This window comes from Hyperolius riggenbachi, chromosome 9 (genome assembly GCF_040937935.1).
Source record: "Hyperolius riggenbachi isolate aHypRig1 chromosome 9, aHypRig1.pri, whole genome shotgun sequence".
Taxonomy (NCBI): domain Eukaryota; kingdom Metazoa; phylum Chordata; class Amphibia; order Anura; family Hyperoliidae; genus Hyperolius; species Hyperolius riggenbachi.
In genome coordinates this window covers 192,554,492-192,575,387 of record NC_090654.1, presented here as the reverse complement: position 1 = coordinate 192,575,387, position 20,896 = coordinate 192,554,492, and the positions used below count along the sequence as shown (strand labels likewise).

The 20,896-nt window shown below is 42.2% G+C and overlaps 1 protein-coding gene and 1 long non-coding RNA gene across 2 annotated transcripts in view; one reads left to right on the top strand and one right to left on the bottom strand.

Moving 5' to 3' along the window:
• Positions 1 to 7,707, top strand: part of SUCLG2 (succinate-CoA ligase GDP-forming subunit beta) — a 317,157-nt gene extending 309,450 nt beyond the window's left edge. The window contains exon 11 of the mRNA XM_068253828.1: positions 6,418 to 7,707. Coding sequence (XP_068109929.1) covers positions 6,418 to 6,533 — 116 coding nt within the window. The 3' untranslated portion in view covers positions 6,534 to 7,707. The remainder of the gene's footprint in view (positions 1 to 6,417) is intronic.
• Positions 1 to 19,231, bottom strand: part of LOC137532859 (uncharacterized) — a 31,762-nt gene extending 12,531 nt beyond the window's left edge. Inside the window, exons 1-2 of the long non-coding RNA XR_011024038.1 lie at positions 19,140 to 19,231; positions 1,314 to 1,344 (exon numbers count right to left, since the gene is read on the bottom strand). This is a non-coding gene — a long non-coding RNA (uncharacterized lncRNA). The remainder of the gene's footprint in view (positions 1 to 1,313; positions 1,345 to 19,139) is intronic.
• Positions 19,232 to 20,896: the final 1,665 nt, after the last annotated feature.

Sequence of the window (20,896 nt, the reverse complement as noted above, 5' to 3'; positions counted from 1 at the left end):
TGTAACTTAATGACAGTATGTTTGTTTAGGCTGAAGTTTCTCTTTAAAGAGGAGCTGTTAGGTATAAGGTCTCAGAGAAAATAAACACATATATCAGTAGCTAAAGATTGGCTGTACTTACATTACATATGCATTTCACTGTCCACGTTTGGATTTCACAGAATTTGTATATAGTATATGCAGAGATAGATGCTCCTGACAGCTCATGGCAGGCTCCATGTTTTTCTGTCAAATGTGTCGTCATGTCCTGCCTGCTTCCTGATCACAGATAAGCTTGTACTAAATAACACAGTGTGCAGTGAATATTAATGAGCCATGTGGCTAGGAACAATAGCTGACTCCTGCAGTGTAGTCTGCCCGAGATTTATCAGTGCTACGCGATTACAAGCTGCTGTAACGTCTCATTAGCAGCCGAGGGGAGAGCCCCAGAATGCTTTGCAGTATGGTATGCGGCTTGCGTCTTCTTAAGAATAACAGACTTGCTGATAAGCACACATCAAAGGTAACTGAGATTTTTATCTTCACTAATTGCTTTTGGGCTTCCTTCTAAACTGTTTAACACAGGAGAATAGAGGTTTAAATTAGCTTCTGCAGCCTGACAGTTACTCTTTAAGGTTTGCTTTAAGTGCTGGCCTATTTAGTATAGTTAAATGGGGTCAGTGCTGTAAGAGAGAGCAATGCAGGTACTGTGCATTCGCGTAAGATGCACCCCCTACCCATTTCAGAGAAACAACCGTGTGCCTTGGCACTTAGACTCCAACTCCAGGCTGAGATGTAAGCGGTGAAGCTGTACTGTTTGATAACTTAGTGTCTGATTCCTAGATTTTTGATTCAAATGAGATTTCTGGAGCCAGATGTCCAGTTTTTAAAATTTGTCTGTCTGGCCTGAATCTACTGATCTGAAGAAATTAACAACAGGCTCTGTATGAGTTACTGCTGCTGCTTGAAACAACTTTGTCCTACTTTTCAGATTGCATGGACTGTGACCCTAAAGCAGCACAGCTTAGTTTGAGCAGCGTGAGTTAAAATCCTCAGTGCATGCTACGGGCTGTGTAGCGTGCGCTTCTATCTTATGCGTGTTCCCTTGTATTTAGTGGCCGCTCCTTTACTGCCTTCCTGAGCCCTGTCACTGTAGCTGTTTAGGACGGGATCCCTGCACTTTGATTGGCCCAATAGGCTGCCTGTCAAGCGACTGGATTTTAACTTGCACTGCTCTGCTTTAGCAAGCCCTCTGACTGAAATCTCTGAGAAGATTGCATGGTACAGCATTGAATGTCTTTACTTTAAAAGTGATATATTTAATAGGCGCTTACCAAGTTTATCACACCGGAATAACAGGCTCTCCTAAAAAGAATAGGACATAGGAATAAGAACAAGTTCTGCCACAGAGTGCATGCATGACTAGGATAACATTTGTGTCTGAAGTTGGGCTTTAGTATACCAGAGACGAGCGCTGTAACAGATTTTTACTTACCTGGGGCTTCCTCCAGCCCCCATGCGGCCCTCGCCATCTTCCCGCAGTCCTCTAATAACCGGCAATCAGCTCCGATATTCGGCTCAGTGACGTCAGGGGGGGGGGGGGCATTTTGCGCAAGCCTACCCGAGTCAGACTGGTCCAGACTGAGCAGAATACCAGAGCTAGTTGTGGCTTAACGGAGGGCGGCGAGGGACGCATCCGTGCTTATGGGGCTGGTGGAAGCCCCGGGTAAGTAAAATTCTTTTACAGCACTTGTCTCTGGGTCACTTTAAACATGCATTGGAATATAATAGATGCCTTATTTATTCTCCATTAACAATGATATCCTCTACCTCTTATACTTTCTAAACCACTGACTCAGAACAAGCACCTGCAAATCTGGTCTTTTTTTTTTTTTTTTTTTTTGTCCAAAGTCTGATTTCATGGGCTGCTTTCTTATTCCAGGTGTGAATCAGACCACTGAAGCCAAAAAGCGCACCACAGCCAGGCAGTAGACCTTTTTAAAAGAAAAGAAAGGGAACAGTCTCTGTATTCCTGTCTTTGTTGCTTTTTTTTTAAAGGACAATTGTAACGAGAGGGAAATGGAGGCTGCCATATTTATTTCCTAAACAATAGCACTTGCCTGGCAGCCCTGCTGATCTATTGTCATATCTGACAATGCTGTCAGAAACCCCTGATGTGCTGCATGCTTGTTCAGGGTCTATGGCTAAAAGTATTAGAGGCAGAGGATCAGCAGGATAACCAGGCAACTGGTTTTGCTTAAAACAAAATAAATATGGCAACCTCTATATCCCTCTCGTTACAGTTATCCTTTAAAGAGACTCTGTAACAAAAATTGCATTCTGTTTTTTATCATCCTACAAGTTCCAAAAGCTATTCTATTGTGTTTTGGCTTACTGCAGCACGTTCTACTATCACCATCTCTGTAATAAATCAACTTATCTCTCTCTTGTCAGACTTGTCAGCCTGTGTCTGGAAGGCTGCCAAGTTCTTCAGTGTTGTGGTTCTGTGAAGCATCTCCCCCCTCCAGGCCCCTCTCTGCACACTGCCTGTGTATTATTTAGATTAGGGCAGCTTCTCTCTTCTCTCTTATCTTTTACAAGCTGGATAAATCCTCCTCTGAGCTGGCTGGGCTTTCACATACTGAGGAATTACATACAGGCAGAGCTGCCTGCACTCTGCAGGAAGAAACACCCTGACACTTCAGTGAAAGATAGCTGCAGAGGGAAAGAAACACACAAATGATCTCTTGAGATTCAAAAGAAAGGGTGTATACATCCTGCTTGTGTATGAATGTATTTTCTATGTGTGGACATACTGTACATCAACCTACTTCCTGTTTTGGTGGCCATTTTGTTTGTTTATAAACAAACTTTTTAAAACTGTTTTTAACCACTTTTAATGCGGTGAGGAGCTGCGAAATTGTGACAGAGGGTAATAGGAGATGTCCCCTAACGCACTGGTATGTTTACTTTTGTGCGATTTTAACAATACAGATTCTCTTTAAACTAGCACCATTTTTTATTTTTTTAATGAAGCAAAATGCCATTTTTACCATTTATCAATCCGCCTGTAGTTCTTGATTTAATTCCTTCTGCCAGTAAAATGTCATTCTTAACTAGCTGCAAAGTTCTGTTAAATTTCCCAACACCTCTATAAAACGCAATTAACAATCTTATCTTGGTATGTAGATTGCGTGTCCCCCCACTGTAGCGCCGTGTGTGATCAGTGTCACTGATTAATTTAGCACTTAATCTGTATCGCTGCTAATTGCTATGTGCTTTCTAATCTGCTGAACATACAGGGTGCCCTCTGCTTCTGTTCTGGTTTTCATTTTCATAATGTATCTGTTAGAATCAATGATGGGGTGAGGGGGCGAGTAGGAGCAGACTGCAACAATGTTAACCACTTCACAACTGAGGGGTTTTACCCTTTCAGCATCCGAGCAATTTTCACCTTTCAGCTCTCCTTCCATTCATTTGGCAATAACTTTATCTCTACTTATCACAATGAAATGAACTTTACCTTGTTTTTTTCATCACTAATTAGGCTTTCTTTGTGTGGTACATTATGCCCTGAATTATTTTATTCTAAATGTTTTTAATGGTAAAATAAGAAAAAATAAAAACAAATATTTTTCAGTTTTCAGCCATTATAGTTTTTAAATAATGCATGCTACCATCATTAAAATCCACGTAATTTATTTGACCATTTGTACCGGTTAGTGCACCTTTTAAATTATGTCCCTATCACAATGTCTGACGCCAATATTTTATTTGGAAATAAAGATAATTTTTTTCAGTTTTGCATCCATCACTAATAAGAAGCCCATCATTTATAAAGTAACAGTAATATTCCCTCTTGACATACATATTAAAAACAACTTCAGTCCCTAAGAAAACTATTTATGTATTTTTTTTACTTTTTTACAAAAAACAAATGTTGGTAACTATTGGGGGAGTGTGAGAGGTAAGGGGTTAATTTAAAATGTAAAGATAGATCTTTGCATTTAAAAAAATGCTTTTAGATGTAGTTTTACTATTTGGCCACAAGATGGCCTCAGTCATTTTTTTAAGGCGTCCTGTAAGCAAAATATGTACGCTTACAGGATGTGTACGGAGGATGGGAAACTTTTACTTATTAGAATGATTGCGCAGCTGCTCATAGAAGCCGATCATTGGTACAGGGACTTAGATTAATGAATGGGAATTGCTTTCCCATTCATTGATCTCCTGGCGAGCAGACAGCAACGTGAACGAGCGCACAAGTGAGCGGAAGCGCGGACAGTGGTGGTGGCAAGGAGGGTATGTATATTTACTCCCCTGGGCGTTTAAATTAAGTCTAAAGGGGAGCAGATATACTGTACAGAAGCTGTGAAGTGGTTTTTAAAGTGTATGTACCGCTTTCTCAAATTCTCCATCGTCCTTTCTCTCCTCAAAACATAAGGGCCTGTAAACACTGGCTGCCTTGCGCTGCATTTTTATAATCCCTTTTTTTTTAAATCACAAAGCCTTTTTTTTTTTTTTTTTTTTTTTTTTAATAACGAAAATCGCGATGAGCTGTACACAGTGGTGCAATACGATTTTAGAAAATTGCAATCACAGTGACTGGAGCGCTTTACAAAAAAAAAACGCTTTACAGAAATCGCATACAAAAATGCTATGCGACTCCATTACGTTATTTTAAGGTCACATCCTAGGAGACCTTGCAACTTCCTGTTAAAGGACTTTTACCACTTGGGTGCTTTGAGTCCAACAGGAGAAAAGTGCTATGCAAACGTTAGGATTATATGTTAGGAAAAACACAAATGCCTTAAAAAACAAGCATGCAATTTTAAAATCGCACCATATGCGAATTTAAAACTGCATTGTGTTTGCCGATTTTCAGTGTGTACAGGCCCTAAGGTATGAAGAGTACGTTTGTGAGGATTAAACATGGTCCATGTACAGTGCATGGCCTTAATTACCTCACTATTGACTGCTGTCTTTTTCAGTTAGCTTTGCGCATACAGTACTACATAGGGAGGTTAAATTGGCCAGTGCTTAGCCAATCATGAGTGAATGTGTGTATGCACCTGAAATCTCTAGAAGAGCAGAAACGTCATTTGGAAGAGGTAACATTTGTGAGGTTCTGATTGCTGTTTCTCCGCTTCTGTCCTGGAGACCTCTGAGGCACACATTCAAGTCAGGGTTGTCAAACAGAAAGAAATAGGAAGTCTTAACAAGAACACAGACAGCAAGCTAATGACTATTAAAATAAAGTATTAGAGAAAAGATGAAAATATGTGAAATTTAAATTACATGTGCACACTTACGTATGTATTGGATGTATGTTTGCCGTAGAGTAAAATGCACTGTAAATGACTGTCTAGGTATCTGTCACTTATGGGAAGTGTTTTTAATCTGATGGTTCTGACCTCTTACCGACAAGTTTATCAGTTATCAGGGTTGTCTTTATTTCAAAAGCATTTACTGAATGACAGTTGCCCAGTCCGACTCCCAGAATAGTGTTTGAGTGAGTAGGCTGGCTAGCTGACAACTTTGTATAAATCCTTGCCAGAGCTGTGTTTCTAAAAGAATAAAGGAAACCTTCATTTTTATTGAACAGGCCTGCGATTTGTGTTTGAATTGCATTTCATGTTTAATGAATACAGTTTGGTCATAGCTACCTCTTGAATATAATTAACAAAGCACTTTAAACGAAAGATAATAGGTCAGGCAGCAAAAACACAAAGCTTATCAAATGCAGCTACAAGAACATTAAAAGTGCCCATACAGTTATCGATTTTTCCTTTTCATTTCCGTCAGGTTTAATTACTGTGATCGAATCTGTTGTGAATCGATTCACCCAAAATACCTGATCAGTCGGGGGCGGGACAGGAGCAGAAGTCGATCAATAGCCTGCAGCGGTTATATCAATTTTCAATACAGTCACTGCTGGAATCTATTGCAAATTGATGTGTTGTGTGTAGTAGCAATTGATTCCCATCAATTAATTCCGATCTGAGAGGAAACAATCGTTTGCCACACTTTACACTGCTCCATAAAATCCTATTTAGAGTTTAATCTAAAGTCAGTCTTTACTGGGAGGAATTTGAAAGCCGACTTTTCTGTACTTTTAAAATGCAAATTTAGTGGCTGTCATTGATCTTTTGGTTTAAGTAGCGTTTGCTGAATCACACATCTGGGGCAAGAATACAACCTGTGGAGTCAGAACACATCTGCACACTTGTTGTTAATCAGTGATTCAGAAAGTATCAGAAGCAAGGCATCAGCAAAACATCTGAGAAGGTAGCAATTTTAAGAGGAAGTCAGCATCGACGATCTCCATATTTTCTCTATCCATGCATAATTTAAGAACACTTTGTTTATTACTCCATGCAGGTGCTCTTTAGTGCTAATAGAAGAAATAGAGGTCTAATCATCTTCTCTTTCCCCCAGGAACCAATGTCAATGAGGCCAAGAGAATCCTGGCGGAGAGCGGCTTGCCCATCACCTCTGCCAATGACCTGGACGATGCTGCCAAGAAAGCTGTAGCAAGCATCCGGAAAAAATGAAGCTGTTGCCACAAGAAGGACAAGACAAAACCACAGAAACCTCTAATCATGAATGTATCTGCGTTTCACAGAGCAAACTGGGAGGAGACCTATGGGAATATCAGGGACTCAACTGTTCACAGAAATTAACCTGGACAATGTGCATTTGTAACAATGGTGCCTGTTGTGATAATCCGTCACTAGATTTTATACAGAACTATTTTTCCAATCACCAATGTTTTTACTGTAGGGAGGCGTCAGCTGTTTAGCTCACAGTTGCTTCCTTTCACTTTGTGTTTATATGTTAAACCTTTCTCTGCCCACTTGCCATCCACATGTTTCTGAAATCAGCAGCAACAAGCGACACTTTAAATTCACCAATATAGTGTGAGGTAATCCTGTAGCCATTTTGTTTTGGGGAATACGGTTTTTAAAGGAGAACTCTGTGGTGTTACAAAATGAGCTATCCTTTAGATTGTATCGGTTATTGCAATTCATTTTTACCATTTTCAATCGTCCTTGCTTTCATGTAAGTAGCTTGGAAAATAATTAAAGCAGTTTTGCCCTTTGTGTCATGGCAGAAGTTTTAAGAATAGCTTAGCAGATTTGTCCTGGAAAAAATAACCGGTCCTTTCTTCTTAGCAGATCCCGTCCATCTGTCTTCTTTGAAACTCGCAATTCTGAATCTGCGCATTTTATTGCTAGGTAGGCTGGTAACTGGCTAATCCAGTTTTGAGAATAGGATAAACTAGTCCTAGCTGGAAATAGGACAAAATAGTCCTAGCAGCTAGTAACCTATGACAAATAAAACCATTTTAAAAATAATAAATTACAAATGGTCTTCTTGTTCTATACAAGGTCCAATGGAACATCATAGAGTTCCCCTTCAAGGTACAAAATGGCTACCTTCAAAGTGGTACCTTATTGTCTTGGTTTTAAATACTGTATTGCAACTGTTAATTCCGTCCTACTATATGTGTATTCTTTCAGATGTGTTTTATTTTATAGATCTTGCCTTCCAAATTATTAACAATCTATTGAAATGTAATTGTACTTAGAAATGTCCTAAAAAAATCCCAATGAGAGAGAATTGAGAGTTTTATAAAAATGATTCACTAATTGTCATTTGCTGACTGTCTCTGTAGAAATTGCTATTTTAACAAACACCTGAGATGATAAATCAATTTGTCTCTACCGTCTGGATCCGTGTTTTTATTGGGCGCTTCCTGACTTGTTCTGCGTGTTGAGAGTGAAAAGCTGTGAATCTTCTAATGATTATTGAACTAAAATCTATTGCATAAACTAAACTGTATCCCCAGCCAGGTGATTCTTGACTTACAGTGAAGGAAATAATTATTTGACCCCTCACTGATTTTTTAAGTTTGTCCAATGACAAAGAAATGAAAAGTCTCAGAACAGTATAATTTCAATGGTAGGTTTATTTTAACAGTGGCAGATAGCACATCAAAAGGAAAATCGAAAAAATAACCTTAAATAAAAGATAGCAACTGATTTGCATTTCATTGAGTGAAATAAGTTTTTGAACCCTCTAACAATAAAAGACTTAATACTTAGTGGAAAAACCCTTGTTTGCAAGCACAGAGGTCAAACGTTTCTTGTAATTGATGACCAAGTTTGCACACATTTTAGGAGGAATGTTGGTCCTCTCCTCTTTGCAGATCATCTCTAAATCCCTAATGTTTCGAGGCTGTCTCTGTGCAACTCTGAGCTTGAGCTCCCTCCATAGGTTTTCTATTGGATTAAGGTCCGGAGACTGACTAGGCCACTCCATGACCTTAATGTGCTTCTTCTTGAGCCACTCCTTTGTTGTCTTTGCTGTATGTTTTGGGTCATTGTCGTGCTGGAACACCCATCCACAACCCATTTTCAGTTTCCTGGCAGAGGAAAGGAGGTTGTCGTTCAGGATTTCACAATACAAGGCTCCGTCCATTTTCCCGTTAATGCGATTAAGTTGTCCTGTGCCCTTAGCAGAAAAACACCCCCAAAGCAAAATGTTTCCACCCCCATGCTTGACAGTGGGGACGGTGTTTTGGGGGTCATAGGCAGCATTTTTCTTCCTCCAAACACAGCGAGTTGAGTTAATGCCAAAGAGCTCTATTTTGGTCTCATCAGACCACAGCACCTTCTCCCAGTCACTCACAGAATCATTCAGGTGTTCATTGGCAAACTTCAGACGGGCCTGCACATGTGCCTTCTTGAGCAGGGGGACCTTGCGAGCCCTGCAGGATTTTAATCCATTGCGGTGTAATGTGTTTCCAATGGTTTTCTTGGTGATTGTGGTCCCTGCTAATTTGAGGTCATTCACTAACTCCTCCCGTGTAGTTCTAGGATGCTTTTTCACCTTTCTCAGAACCATTGACACCCCACGAGGTGAGATCTTGCGTGGAGCCCCAGAGCGAGGTCGATTGATGGTCATTTTGTGCTCCTTCCATTTTCGAACAATCGCACCAACAGTTGTCACCTTCTCTCCCAGCTTCTTGCTAATGGTTTTGTAGCCCATTCCAGCCTTGTGCAGGTCTACAATTTTGTCTCTGACATCCTTGGACAGCTCTTTGGTCTTTCCCATGTTGGAGAGTTTGGAGTCTGCTTGATTGATTGATTCTGTAGACAGGTGTCTTTTATACAGGTGACTAGTTAAGACAGGTGTCCTTAATGAGGGTGACTAATTGAGTAGAAGTGTCTAACCACTCTGTGGGAGCCAGAACTCTTAATGGTTGGTAGGGGTTCAAAAACTTATTTCACTCAATGAAATGCAAATCAGTTGCTATCTTTTATTTAAGGTTATTTTTTCGATTTTCCTTTTGATGTGCTATCTGCCACTGTTAAAATACACCTACCATTGAAATGATACTGTTCTGAGACTTTTTATTTCTTTGTCATTGGACAAACTTACAAAATCAGTGAGGGGATCAAATAATTATTTCCTCCACTGTATACACCCATTGCTCAAAGTGTGACATGGCTTTTTATCAATAGTTTGTTACTGTCACATGACTATTCATCACTGTGATTTGATGTAGGCCGGAGTTCACACCTGCAGAGATAAGAGGGGTGGAGCTTTGCTGAGTTTTAAAGCGGAATATAACCCAGTATTTCTACTTTGCCCTAGTAGATTATTTACAGCATATTATATACAACCAGCATTTTTTTTTTACTAGGACAGCATTCAAAGGGTTAACACAGGCCTTAAGGTGCGTACACACGCACTACAGAAGCCAACGACTGGTTCATCGGACCCTCCCACTGGGCAGACTTTCAGCAGACAGTAGTGCGTGTGTACACACTGTCGGCAGACTGATAAGGCTGTTCCTGAACGATCCGCTAAGCAGGAACAGCCTTATCAGTCTGCCGACAGTGCGTACACACTCATTACTGTCTGCTGAAAGTCCGCCCAGCGGGAGGGTTCGACGAACCCGTCGTTGGCTTCTGTAGTGTGTGTGTGTACGCACCTTTAGAGGCTTCCCTGCCAGCAGAGCTGGATGCTTCCGAACTTGCAGATAATGTTATCTTGTGTTTAATTGTATCAAGTGAGGAATGTAAACAAAGCCTTCTCTGAGGCCTAGTGCACACCAGAGCGGTTTGGCTGCGTTTTGCGATCCGCTTGCGGCTGCGGATACGCTTGGGTAATGTATTTCAATGGGCTGGTGCACACCAGAGCGGGAGGCGTTTTGCAGAAACGCATACTCCCGGGCTGCTGCAGATTTTGGATTGCGGAGGCGTTTCTGCCTCAATGTTAAGTATAGGAAAAACGCAAACCGCTCTGAAAAACGGCACTTCAGAGCGGTTTGCCAGGCATTTTTTGTTACAGTAGCTGTTCAGTAACAGCTTTACTGTAACAATACATGAAATCTACTACACCAAAAACGCTTCACAAAACCGCAAAATGCTAGCTGAAACGCTACAGAAAAAGAAAAAGCGTTTCAAAATCTGCTAGCATTTTCCGGATATGCTAGCGGTTTTTGGTGTGCACCAGGCCATACAGTGCCAAGTCTCCCACGGCGAGACAATCAGAAAGCATCAGAAAGCATTTATGCTTAAAGGGACACTTAAGCCAGAAAAAAAATGAGTTTTACTCACCTGGGGCTTCTACCAGCCCCCTGCAGCAGTCTTGTGCCCTTGCAGCCACTCACTAATCCTCTGGTCCCCCGCTGCCAGCTAATTTCGTTTTTGCCGACAGGACTAGCCATGCGTAGCTTCCTCCGCATTCTCGACTGCAATTAGCGCTATTGCGGGCCGCAACGCGTACAAAAATACGTTGCTGCATATCTATGCGTTGATAATGCAGCAACGCGTATTTTTTTGCGCGTTGCGGCCCGCAATAGCGCTAATTGTAGTCGGGAATGCGGAGGAAGCTACGTGTGGCCAGTCCTGTCGGCAAAAATGAAACTAGCTGGCAGCGGGGTACCAGAAAATTAGTGAGTGGCTGTGAGGGCACAGGACTGCTGCAGGGGGCTGGTAGAAGCCCCTGGTGAGTAAAACTCACTTTTTTTCTGGCTTAAGTGTCCCTTTAAGTTAGACGATGAATAAAGCAGTTATGAATAAAATGCAAAGTAAGCTCTCTGAGTAAAAAAAAGTGTACTTTGGGAACGTATAATTTCTAAATGAATAATAATACTTATGCACAAAAGCAAATATGCTAACCGCTAACTGTATGGCATATAAAAAGTAGGAAAACATGTTTTTGTTTAATATTATGTCAGGGTTTTATACCACTTTAAGCTGGGCTACAGGTGTACGTTTTAATAGAGGTCTGTAAGCAAATGGGTCAGCACCACTTGAAATGTCGTTTCTCTTTTTTGTTCCAGGAAAAGCAGCAGCAGTGAAGTACTGCTGTTTAGGGTTATACAACCTTTTTCAGACTGCTCAAATGCCAACCCCTTGAGGCATTGGGATATGGGTTGTGGTACACGCCTTATCGTTATTTCATTGGTCCTCCATTTTGTGGGCTTTACATTCAGGGTTGCTCGGGTAGTACTTTTTAATACCCGCCTGGATCCGGGCACCCAGATACCGGGATCCGATTCGGGTATCCGGATCCGACCTTGCGGATATCCGAGTGAATTTGGATATCCGACCAAATTACCCGCGGGTACCCGACCTATTCGGGTACCTGGATAGAAAAAACTGAAGTGCCCTTTAAATAGCTTTAAAAATGTTTTTTAGGGTAAATGATGCATGTAGCATCATGTTTTTTTAAAGGGAAACACTAATTTATTATTTGGTGGACACCAAATGAAAAAAGACAACCGGGACATGACAGTTTTCAGCCCAGACACCTCCAAAAATGACACCGCAAGTCCGCAATTGTGTTTTGAATTGAATATAGGTGGTGGTATCAGCAGCAGTGGCCTGTGGCACCGTGGCGGTGGGAGCCAGCGCCAGCTTGCTTCAGCCTCTTGAACTCCTCATGTTCAACAACATGTTTTTTGGCCAGATGGGTGATGAAGCTGGAGGTGCCATACTTGTAGGGGTCACAACCTCTGCTCATCTGTAGTTTGCACACATTGCATATGGCAAACATGCTGTCCAATGAGGGCAGAGTGAAAAACCGCCAGATTGGGGAGGTGAAGATTCCCCTGCGGCCTGAATGGGATGCTGCGGCTTTTCTCCCAGTAGCGGTTGGGGGTTGAGTGGTGCGGCTGGTGGTAGCGGCAGAAGGATGTGGTGGGTCCCGCATTCCACGGCCACTGTCTGCAATGCTGATCCACCGTGCCAAACCCAATGACGCATCCTCCTCCTCAGAGTCAGAGCTGCCATCCCCATCCTGTGGATGGTAGTCACGGTCCTTCATCGCATCATCAACATCATAGCCCCCCTCCTCAAAACCCAGAACATCCTCCTCAAACTCCTTGTGGCTAACGGCCCTGAGTTCGATCATGGCGCCTGGAGCGAAAAGCTCGCTGACTGAGGGTAGGCTGCCCGCTGGGGTCGACACTGACACGGCAGACCTTCTGAGGGTGGCCGTAATGTTGCTCCCTGTCCTCTTGCCCTTGCTGCCCCTCCCCCGGCTGCCGGTGCCAGCAGACATAGTACAACTTATACGTGATGATGATGTCACCAGATGATGTGGGGTACTTTTACTTTAATGAAATCGGGGATGGACTTTAAATCAAATCAGCACGGAGTGACAGACCGCAGAGTAGAGGACAGACAGTGCACACTATCTGTCTAACTGTCACACTGACAATGCTCAGCACAGCAGCACTGCAGTCATTTGTAGTAAGCTAACACAGTACTACTCTCTCTAACAACTAACTGCAGTACTAACTAACTATATAATACAATACAATAACACAGTAATCCTATTCCCTCCCTAACCTATACTGGCCTGCACAGCACACACAGACAGGACCTAACTGAGTGAATGAAATCAAACAATTACACTAGCTAGCTAAAAAAAACAATAGAACAATAGTGTAGTGAAGGTGTTTAGCACTCAAAGCTTTAGGTTTATCACTGTATACAGGCAGCACTTGCTAAGCCAACAGCACTGGAGCAAGTCTGTCAGTGAGCAGCCAGCCAGCCACACAAGCAAGGACGATCTGTCTCATCATGCCAGCCCTCTTATTACACAGGGGGGCTGGCCAGGGTTTCCTTCTGTGATTGGGTGCCAGGGCTTAGGCTGGGAGGCCTCTGATTGGCTCAATGAGGTCAGGTGGGGCTGGCCAGAGTTCCCCTCTGTGATTGGTTGCTAGGGCTTCTGCTGGGAGCCCTCTGATTGGCTCAATGACATCATCTTCCTTGTTACAGTACCCGGATCCGAATATCCGCGGGTATCCGGATTATGTGGCCAGATACCCGTATAGAGCTATCCGGATATTGGCCCAGGTATCCGGAATCCGGATCAGACCCGGATAGTGGAAAATGGTCGGATACCCGGGTTAATCCGGGTACCCGGGATCTGGATGAGCATCCCTGTTTACATTTAATAGAGGTGCATATTCACTGGGATGCCAGGTTAAACTAAAAGGTAGAATATTGGAACTTTGACCTATAACCTTAAAGTGAACCTCCGGACTAAAAATCTACTCAGCAGAACTGAAAAGGCTTGGTGTTTCTTTAACAGTTTCACAGCATCAGAACTTTGTTTTTCTTACCAAATCATCATTTTTAGCTGCATTTTTATCGAAGCCTCCACCCATCAAAGAAAAAAAGCCCGGGCTTTTTTTCCCTGATGCTGTGCAGAGCATGATGGGATTTCCTATGTTGTTATTCATGTTGCCTAGCAACTGGGAGGGGCGATCAGCACACAGGACAGTTGGAACTGTGTCTCATGCTCCCTGTCACCTCCTTTCAACAAAAAAGATGGCTGCCATCATGAAATCAAACATTTGCCTAAGAGATTATATTACCTATCTATTTTTAATTAACATAACTAATGTAACTTAATGACAGTATGTTTGTTTAGGCTGGAGTTCCTCTTTAACCTATAACTCAATCACGCTGTAAATCTGGAATTCGGGGCTTGGCTATATAACAACCTGAATTACAAATATCTGAGGCTCTATTACCCCTGGTGCCCATTAAAATGCCTGAAAAAACAATATCTGTAGCTCACTATACAATAGCTGAGCCCCGGTGTCTGCTGAAACATCAGCTTTAGAGTTGCAGGAGCGCCTTTTCCCTGCCAGCCCACCTGACCCTGCTGCCACTCATTTTGGTACACTGGATTTTGGCAGAAGGTCCTGCCAGCTTCAGAGCTTCTAGGATTAATTTCAGGGCGGTTTGGTGCTCTATGCTGCTTTTCCCTGGATGGCAAGATTATTCCTTGGCAGCACCATTATTACTATTGCAACGGATTCTCTTCATGTACCTTCTGAAATTCTACTTCCTCTTGTGTCAGGGAGCCTTATGTTTTCAGACACACATTTATAATAGAACCTTCTGTTTTACCTTTTCCTTCAAAGTTCTCACCCTCTCTACCCTGTTCAGAGAGAGTCTCAGCTGCCATGTTTGCTCTTATTGGTTTGTGGAGTTCAGGACATTGACAGAGCATAACTAGAAGCTTGTTTACATCTTTCAGACACTGAAATGGACAGCCTCCAAGTCTGAACCAATCAGAAGAACAATGCAGTTCAGAAGATGAGTACAATGTTTGAAATATCCACAGATCGATGTTCATCCATTAAATGTTAGTCTCCTATTATTCTTCTTAATTTATAAAGTGTCAACCTATTCCGTGGCGCTGGTATAAACTTCAGATACCACACTGGTCCAAAAATGTGGTTTAAAAGACCACTATAGCAAAAATGTTAGATGTTAGCAGACACTATTCTTTTCTGCACAAATACTAGCAGTATCTATTGTACTCTCTCCCAAATAGGAAATACAATATGGTTCTGCCAGTCAGTTCTATTTGCTTTACTATGTTCGAGAAGAATAGTCATTTCTTTATCCCCTTAGTATATGTCCGTGTTTTCCAGCTGGCTGCCCACGGGCTGATAGCTCTTACTACGGCCGGTGTAATGTCTGATTGCGCTGCCCGGAAGCTCCCTTCCACACCGAGTAGCACGCATGCTCAGTATGAAATTAATTATGCTGCTGACGGTAAAACAATAAATATCTCCGCTTCCACACATCATACACTCACCAAATTTTAAGGGTAGGGAGAGGATCCCCCGAACAACCTCTATACCAAATTGCAGCCCCCGAGCCCCGCTGGTTCAGGAGATAGATTAGAGAAACCTATCTCGGGAACCAGTGGGTCTCGGGGACTGCAATTTGGCATAGAGGTAGTTCGGGGGTCCCCTCCCTACCCTGGAAATTTGGGGAGTGTAGGATGTGAAGAAGCAGAGATATTTAGTATTTTACCATCAGCAGCATAATTAAATAGGAAATGAGGCCACACAGTCTCCTACTGCGCATGCGGGGCAGCGCAAATCCACAGGCAGCGTAATCAGACACAACACCGGCCTGTTTGCCGTGTCAGTTTCCCTCCTCTCATTACTTCTGGCAGGCCCACCTCCTTATCTCCACTTAGCTCTTCCCCCGAAGCCAAGGTACTGCTGCTTCGCCACCTCCAGACCAAGACTCCCAGGAGCTTGGCCTACTAATTTGGATAGTGCTTATACAGTATTGTCATGTCATACCTAAAGGTAAGGCAAGGGGTGCTCACGGTTTACTTTCTGGTCTGTGCTGCAAATTCAGGAGGTTGGAAGTTTGGGGATTTTCTCATCAGCAATTAAAGAACTGTGTACAATTTAGAAAGAATTTTAAATTCTAATACTTTTAACCATAGACCCTGAACAAGCAGGCAGATCAGAAGTTTCTGACAAGAATCCAACAAGATTAGCAGCATGCTTGTTTCAGGTGTATGATTCAGACACGGCTGACCAGAAAGGTCAGCAGGACTGCCAGGCAACTGGTATTGTTTAAAAGGAAATAAATATGGCAGCCTCCATATACCTCTCGCTTCAGGTTCCCTTTAATCATGGTAAAATAACAAAATGGCATATATGACACTGGCAAATATTAGCTCAGCTTATTTAACAAAAGCAAACAAGATATACAGTAATCTGTCTATTTAATTAAAGCTAACCAAAACAGATTTAACCCAGGGATGAAAATGGACGATGCCCTGTTATCTCCCTCTAAACCCATTCAGTAACATTTCTATGCCATGCTGGGGTACATTAAAACTTGCGGCGGCAGACAATGCTGGTGCTGGACAGGGGTCTCTCCATCATAAACCAATAATTGAGCCTTGGGCCTTAGAAATCTGTCATAGTAAATAGAGTCCCATGCAAGGTATTAGTGTTCTATGCCAAGAAAGGTCAGCACATACAACGTGCGGGAAATAAAATCACCTGCTCCCCGGCCGCCACTGTCGTTTGTTACTCTTCCTAAGAGGACATGTTCTGAAAGCAGAACTAGGTTGATGGGAAAATGAAAAAACTGCTTGGCTGTGAACAAGAAGGCAAGGTTATTTTATGCTGTATAGCTGTGTGAGCCAGAAAACAGCTTTTTCCCCTCTGTGTGGGTAAAAATAAAAGGTTAGCAGGTAGATGACAGGATGATTAATCACCTGTAAGTTAAGCCGGAGAAAGGGGCTTAGGAGGATCAAGTGCGCAGGCTTTTATATCATGTGAGTTTTACCATACAAGCTGATAACGCAACAAGATCCTGCTGTAATCGTCAGAGTGGGAATCAAATACCAGCGTAAGATGTTTTACAAGCATGTAAAGAAAAATGCAATTTAAGAATGTTTTCGAGATGACTTTGCTAACTTAAGTACACCTGTCAGGTTGACTTCTAGGACATGCTAGCAGGGGAAAGGGTAGGAGAGGTAATTACTGCCTTTTCTTCTTCTTTTTTTCCTCCTGTTTTTAGCCACATTCCAGGAATTTGCATAAACAATCCCTCACCTATACACTTTTATACTACTGCCAATATAATCAGAAAATAACTTTTATCCAGATCTTTGCTCATTGTCATGTGACTGGTGGCCACCATCTGTTTCTCTCTCTTACCTCTTCTGGCATTGAGGGTAGAGCACTGTGTCTAGGCTTCATAACCATGTCCAAGTTTGCTAGTGTGCTGGACCTTGCCTGCCAGTTCAAGACTTGGGACACTGGCACAGCGATTCAGATTCGAGGAGTCAGAGTAATTTTGTGGTACCTCCTGTTGGAGTTGGTGGTTTCATGAATTGAGTCATTTGATTATTTTTGTACCCACCTCCATTTTCATTCAGCTATGTGTAAGAAGGCAGTTACAGGCTCACTGTCCCAATACCATAATGGTACACATCAGACACCGGTATCCCACACAGGAAGTACAGAAATAAGACATGCCCTGCACCTCAGACACAGCTTAAAGAAGGTATGTTGTCTGAAGTCTGAAGTACTTTCTCAATCAGACCAAAGAGTACAATTGACTCATGAAGGCTATCATGATCTTGTCCACTGAATATGGGAACTGTGGAGGCCAATAAGCATTATGCACTTTATACTGCATCTGTAGTCAGAATGGAAGGGATCCTATGATCTAGGTTAACCTGTACTAATTCAGATTGCCCTCCGATGCTCATAGAATCTCGGCTTTTCTGGTATCGCATTGTTGCTGATATGTTGATTATAAGAACAGATGACAGAATAAACCATATTTTTGGTGGTTCATATAAAGAAATCTTGGAAGTCAGCCTCCGTTGGCCCCAATCCTAACTCTTGCTTTTTACAATTTTGTTACAAACAGAGCATTGACCTCAGAGAAAATTCTCTTTTGGCTTATTACAATTCAGCCAGCAAGCTGTCCTTGTAGATAGGGATGGCTACATAGAACAACTTTACTGCCCCTCACTGAGCCGCCCCTAATTTTCTGGTGCCCTAGGCCATGGCCTATGTGGCCTTGCCAGAAATCCGGCCCTGAGTATATGTAGTGTACAGCGCTACAACTGCTAGGACCAGACAGAGTTCCCTATTATTAACTATAGAAAAAGTATTACAAATAACAATGGGGGATGATAGATGAATAAGCTGTCACTCTTGATCAAGTCTCTGATGGTATTTAAGCATACACAATGCTACACCGTCCTTTTGTCCGTATGCGCTCTGTTAGGGTTCAGCAAATCCCTTATGCAGTCTGTAATTGTAAATAGGTAGCGCTCCGCTTCAATCGTTTATGCATCTATGGGGGTCCCCTTAGGGGCTGCACTCACCCAGCTGGTGTGACCACTGTGAGATTGGTCAATGCTCGCTTTTTGTCCCCTTTGGCCGTCTGCCCGATCTTTATCCTCGATGTTTCCGCTGTGTATACTCCCCCTTCCTCAATGCGGTACTTGGCTCTTTTAGATTGTCTTGCAATATCCAAATTATCTATCTATGGGAGGTGGATATTAACAGATATCTGCTTTTGATAAGAAATATAAATAAAAATCATAGCCCATTTCACTGTCTGTATGTTATGCATGCAAACCAACTTCCTCCTGTTGTTCAGAGGTACTCCACAGCACAGTACAAGTGAATATTTCAGTTGGAGCTCATAAAATATGAATCATCTCTCATTCATTTCCTCGAGTTGGTGAAGCTTGCAGCTCCCGGCTCCCATTCTGGAAAAGTAATATCTGTAGTTAGAAATGGCATTCCTCTTATTTTTTTCTCAGCGCGTAGCTTTACCACATGCCCAGGAAAGGGCAATCTTCTGGTAGTGGTAACACTGGCAAGGGGGAGTAATTCAGATTAGCTGCACAGTTGGATGGTACTAATAATAATGCTGTAAAAAGATGGCACTTGAGGGCTTCTTTCTTATTCTGTCAGAGGTTCTGTCACAACCTGTCTGGTATTTTCAAAGAAACATCTGTTTTCACACAGCGGTCAGGAATAACAGAATAGATTGAGCTCAGTCAGAGAATGGACTTTAGTCACATTGCTGTGCCAGGTGCCGGCAGAAACCTCATTATGTATACATCACAGGCTTTCCCCAGGTAGCTGCCTGAATAGTTCTCTGCTCTCTATCCTTTCACAATAAAAATATGGGAGATGCACCTTTTTTTAAGATGGCTGTTATTATTGTTGCTTCACCACTGTGAGAAACTGTCACAAATGAGCAGTTTGTACAATCTGAATCCCCACTCTTAATCACCCTTAAGTTCCTGGTATTGTGAAGTTTTACCTGTTGGTGAGAAGACTTTGTCCTTGTTATTAAGTTATCTTCTTTCTTTATCGGTGCCGACCTAGAGAGCGGTCCGACCTGCTGCCTGGACTCATTAATGATAGCTGATACATCATCACTCAAAGAAATTGTTGAAGATACATGAAAGATGGTGGCCATGTTTAGCTTTGGAGAGAATTTCTGATACTTACACTGAGTTGAAGGACAGCGACAGGGTGGAAGGAGTTATGCAGGCATCACCAAAAATAATTTGGCTTCAAACCACGCCCCCTCTGTAGTTAAAGAGAGTCTGTAAGGGGGAAAAAACCCTCTGGGGGATACTTACCTCGAGAGCGGGAAGCCTCTGGATCCTAACGAGGCTTCCCCTGTCCTTCTCCGTCCCTCCATTCAATTGCATGGGTTCCCCGATGTGAGGCGAGGTAAATATTTACCTACCGCGATCCTGCGCAGGTGCACTAGCGGCTTTCTGTTCAGGTAAGGCAGAAATAGCCGAACCCGGTCGGATCCACTCTACTGTGCAGGCACAAGTCCTTTGCGCCTGAGCAGTAGAGCGGAAACAATTGGGTTTGGCTATTTCCACATTACCCAAAGGAAGAGCCGCTACTGCTCCTGCGCAGGATCCTGGAGAGGTAAATAAATCTAGCTTGTCGGGGGAGGAATCGGGAGGAGCCAGCGCTGGATTCCGGCTGTCTTCAGAGGTTGGGGAAGCCTAATTGGGACCCTGAGGCTTCTCCCTCCCAAGGTAAGTAATCCCCAGAGGGTTTTTTCTTTAAGTTACAGAGTCTCTTTAATGAATGTGCCATTGAGCAGAGATAATTAAATAATTAAAATGTAAAAACTAGATTTCAATATAAAATAAAACTGGAATATCTTAAAAAAACAACCTAATTTTTAGGAGAAGGAGGATAGTTACAATTGTTTATCTACTCTTAATATTTATCTTACTCTTTATTTTCACCTTGGAAGTCCTTTAAGACTTAAATGTTACTTTAAAGCGGTATCATCACCATAAAAATCAAATTTCAACAGCAACTGGTATGAGTGTATTAAGTGATAAAGATGCTAATCCTGCATTCAAAACTTTTTCTGCTGTTATGATTTGGAGTTATCACATACTTAAGGAACACTGGCCCTTTAGTAGTCGTGCCAAAGAATTGCATGCTGGGGTTTCTTTTTATCTATAATGTATTCCTCCTCTTCCCTTTATTTCCCTGCCAGCTTCTTATCTGAAACCTAATCCCCTACTCACTTGTCTTTACAAGCAAGGCTAAGGTGACTCAGCGATTGGAGGAGACAAGAAAAAAAGTAAAGGGCAGAAATGACATCACGAGTTAAACTAATTATTCCTCCTGGGTCACGTAAGCCTCGTTTTTTCTGTACACCATGCTGCCTATACAGTCCCAGCATCCTGTTACTTAGTTTTTTCAGCAATATGGGTGATATTTATTGTTGACTTTATGTAATGTCATGCACTATATGCACTTTTTTCCACAGGCTGCACTTTCTTTATATGGTTTCATTATAACCTCTTAATGTATTTTGTATATGTGTATTGCACTATTCTTAACGTGAGCTTATGAACCTGGGTTCAATTCCTGTGGTAGTTCTTATATTGAACTACCCAGGTGATACTAACATTATTGATATGCTATTAGCTATCGCTACATATTTGTATTATGACCAATTGTAGTGTGGTGTCTCATTGGTTTTTAATTGTTTTTAAGCTTTATAGCGCTTTATGAAGTGTACCAATAAAA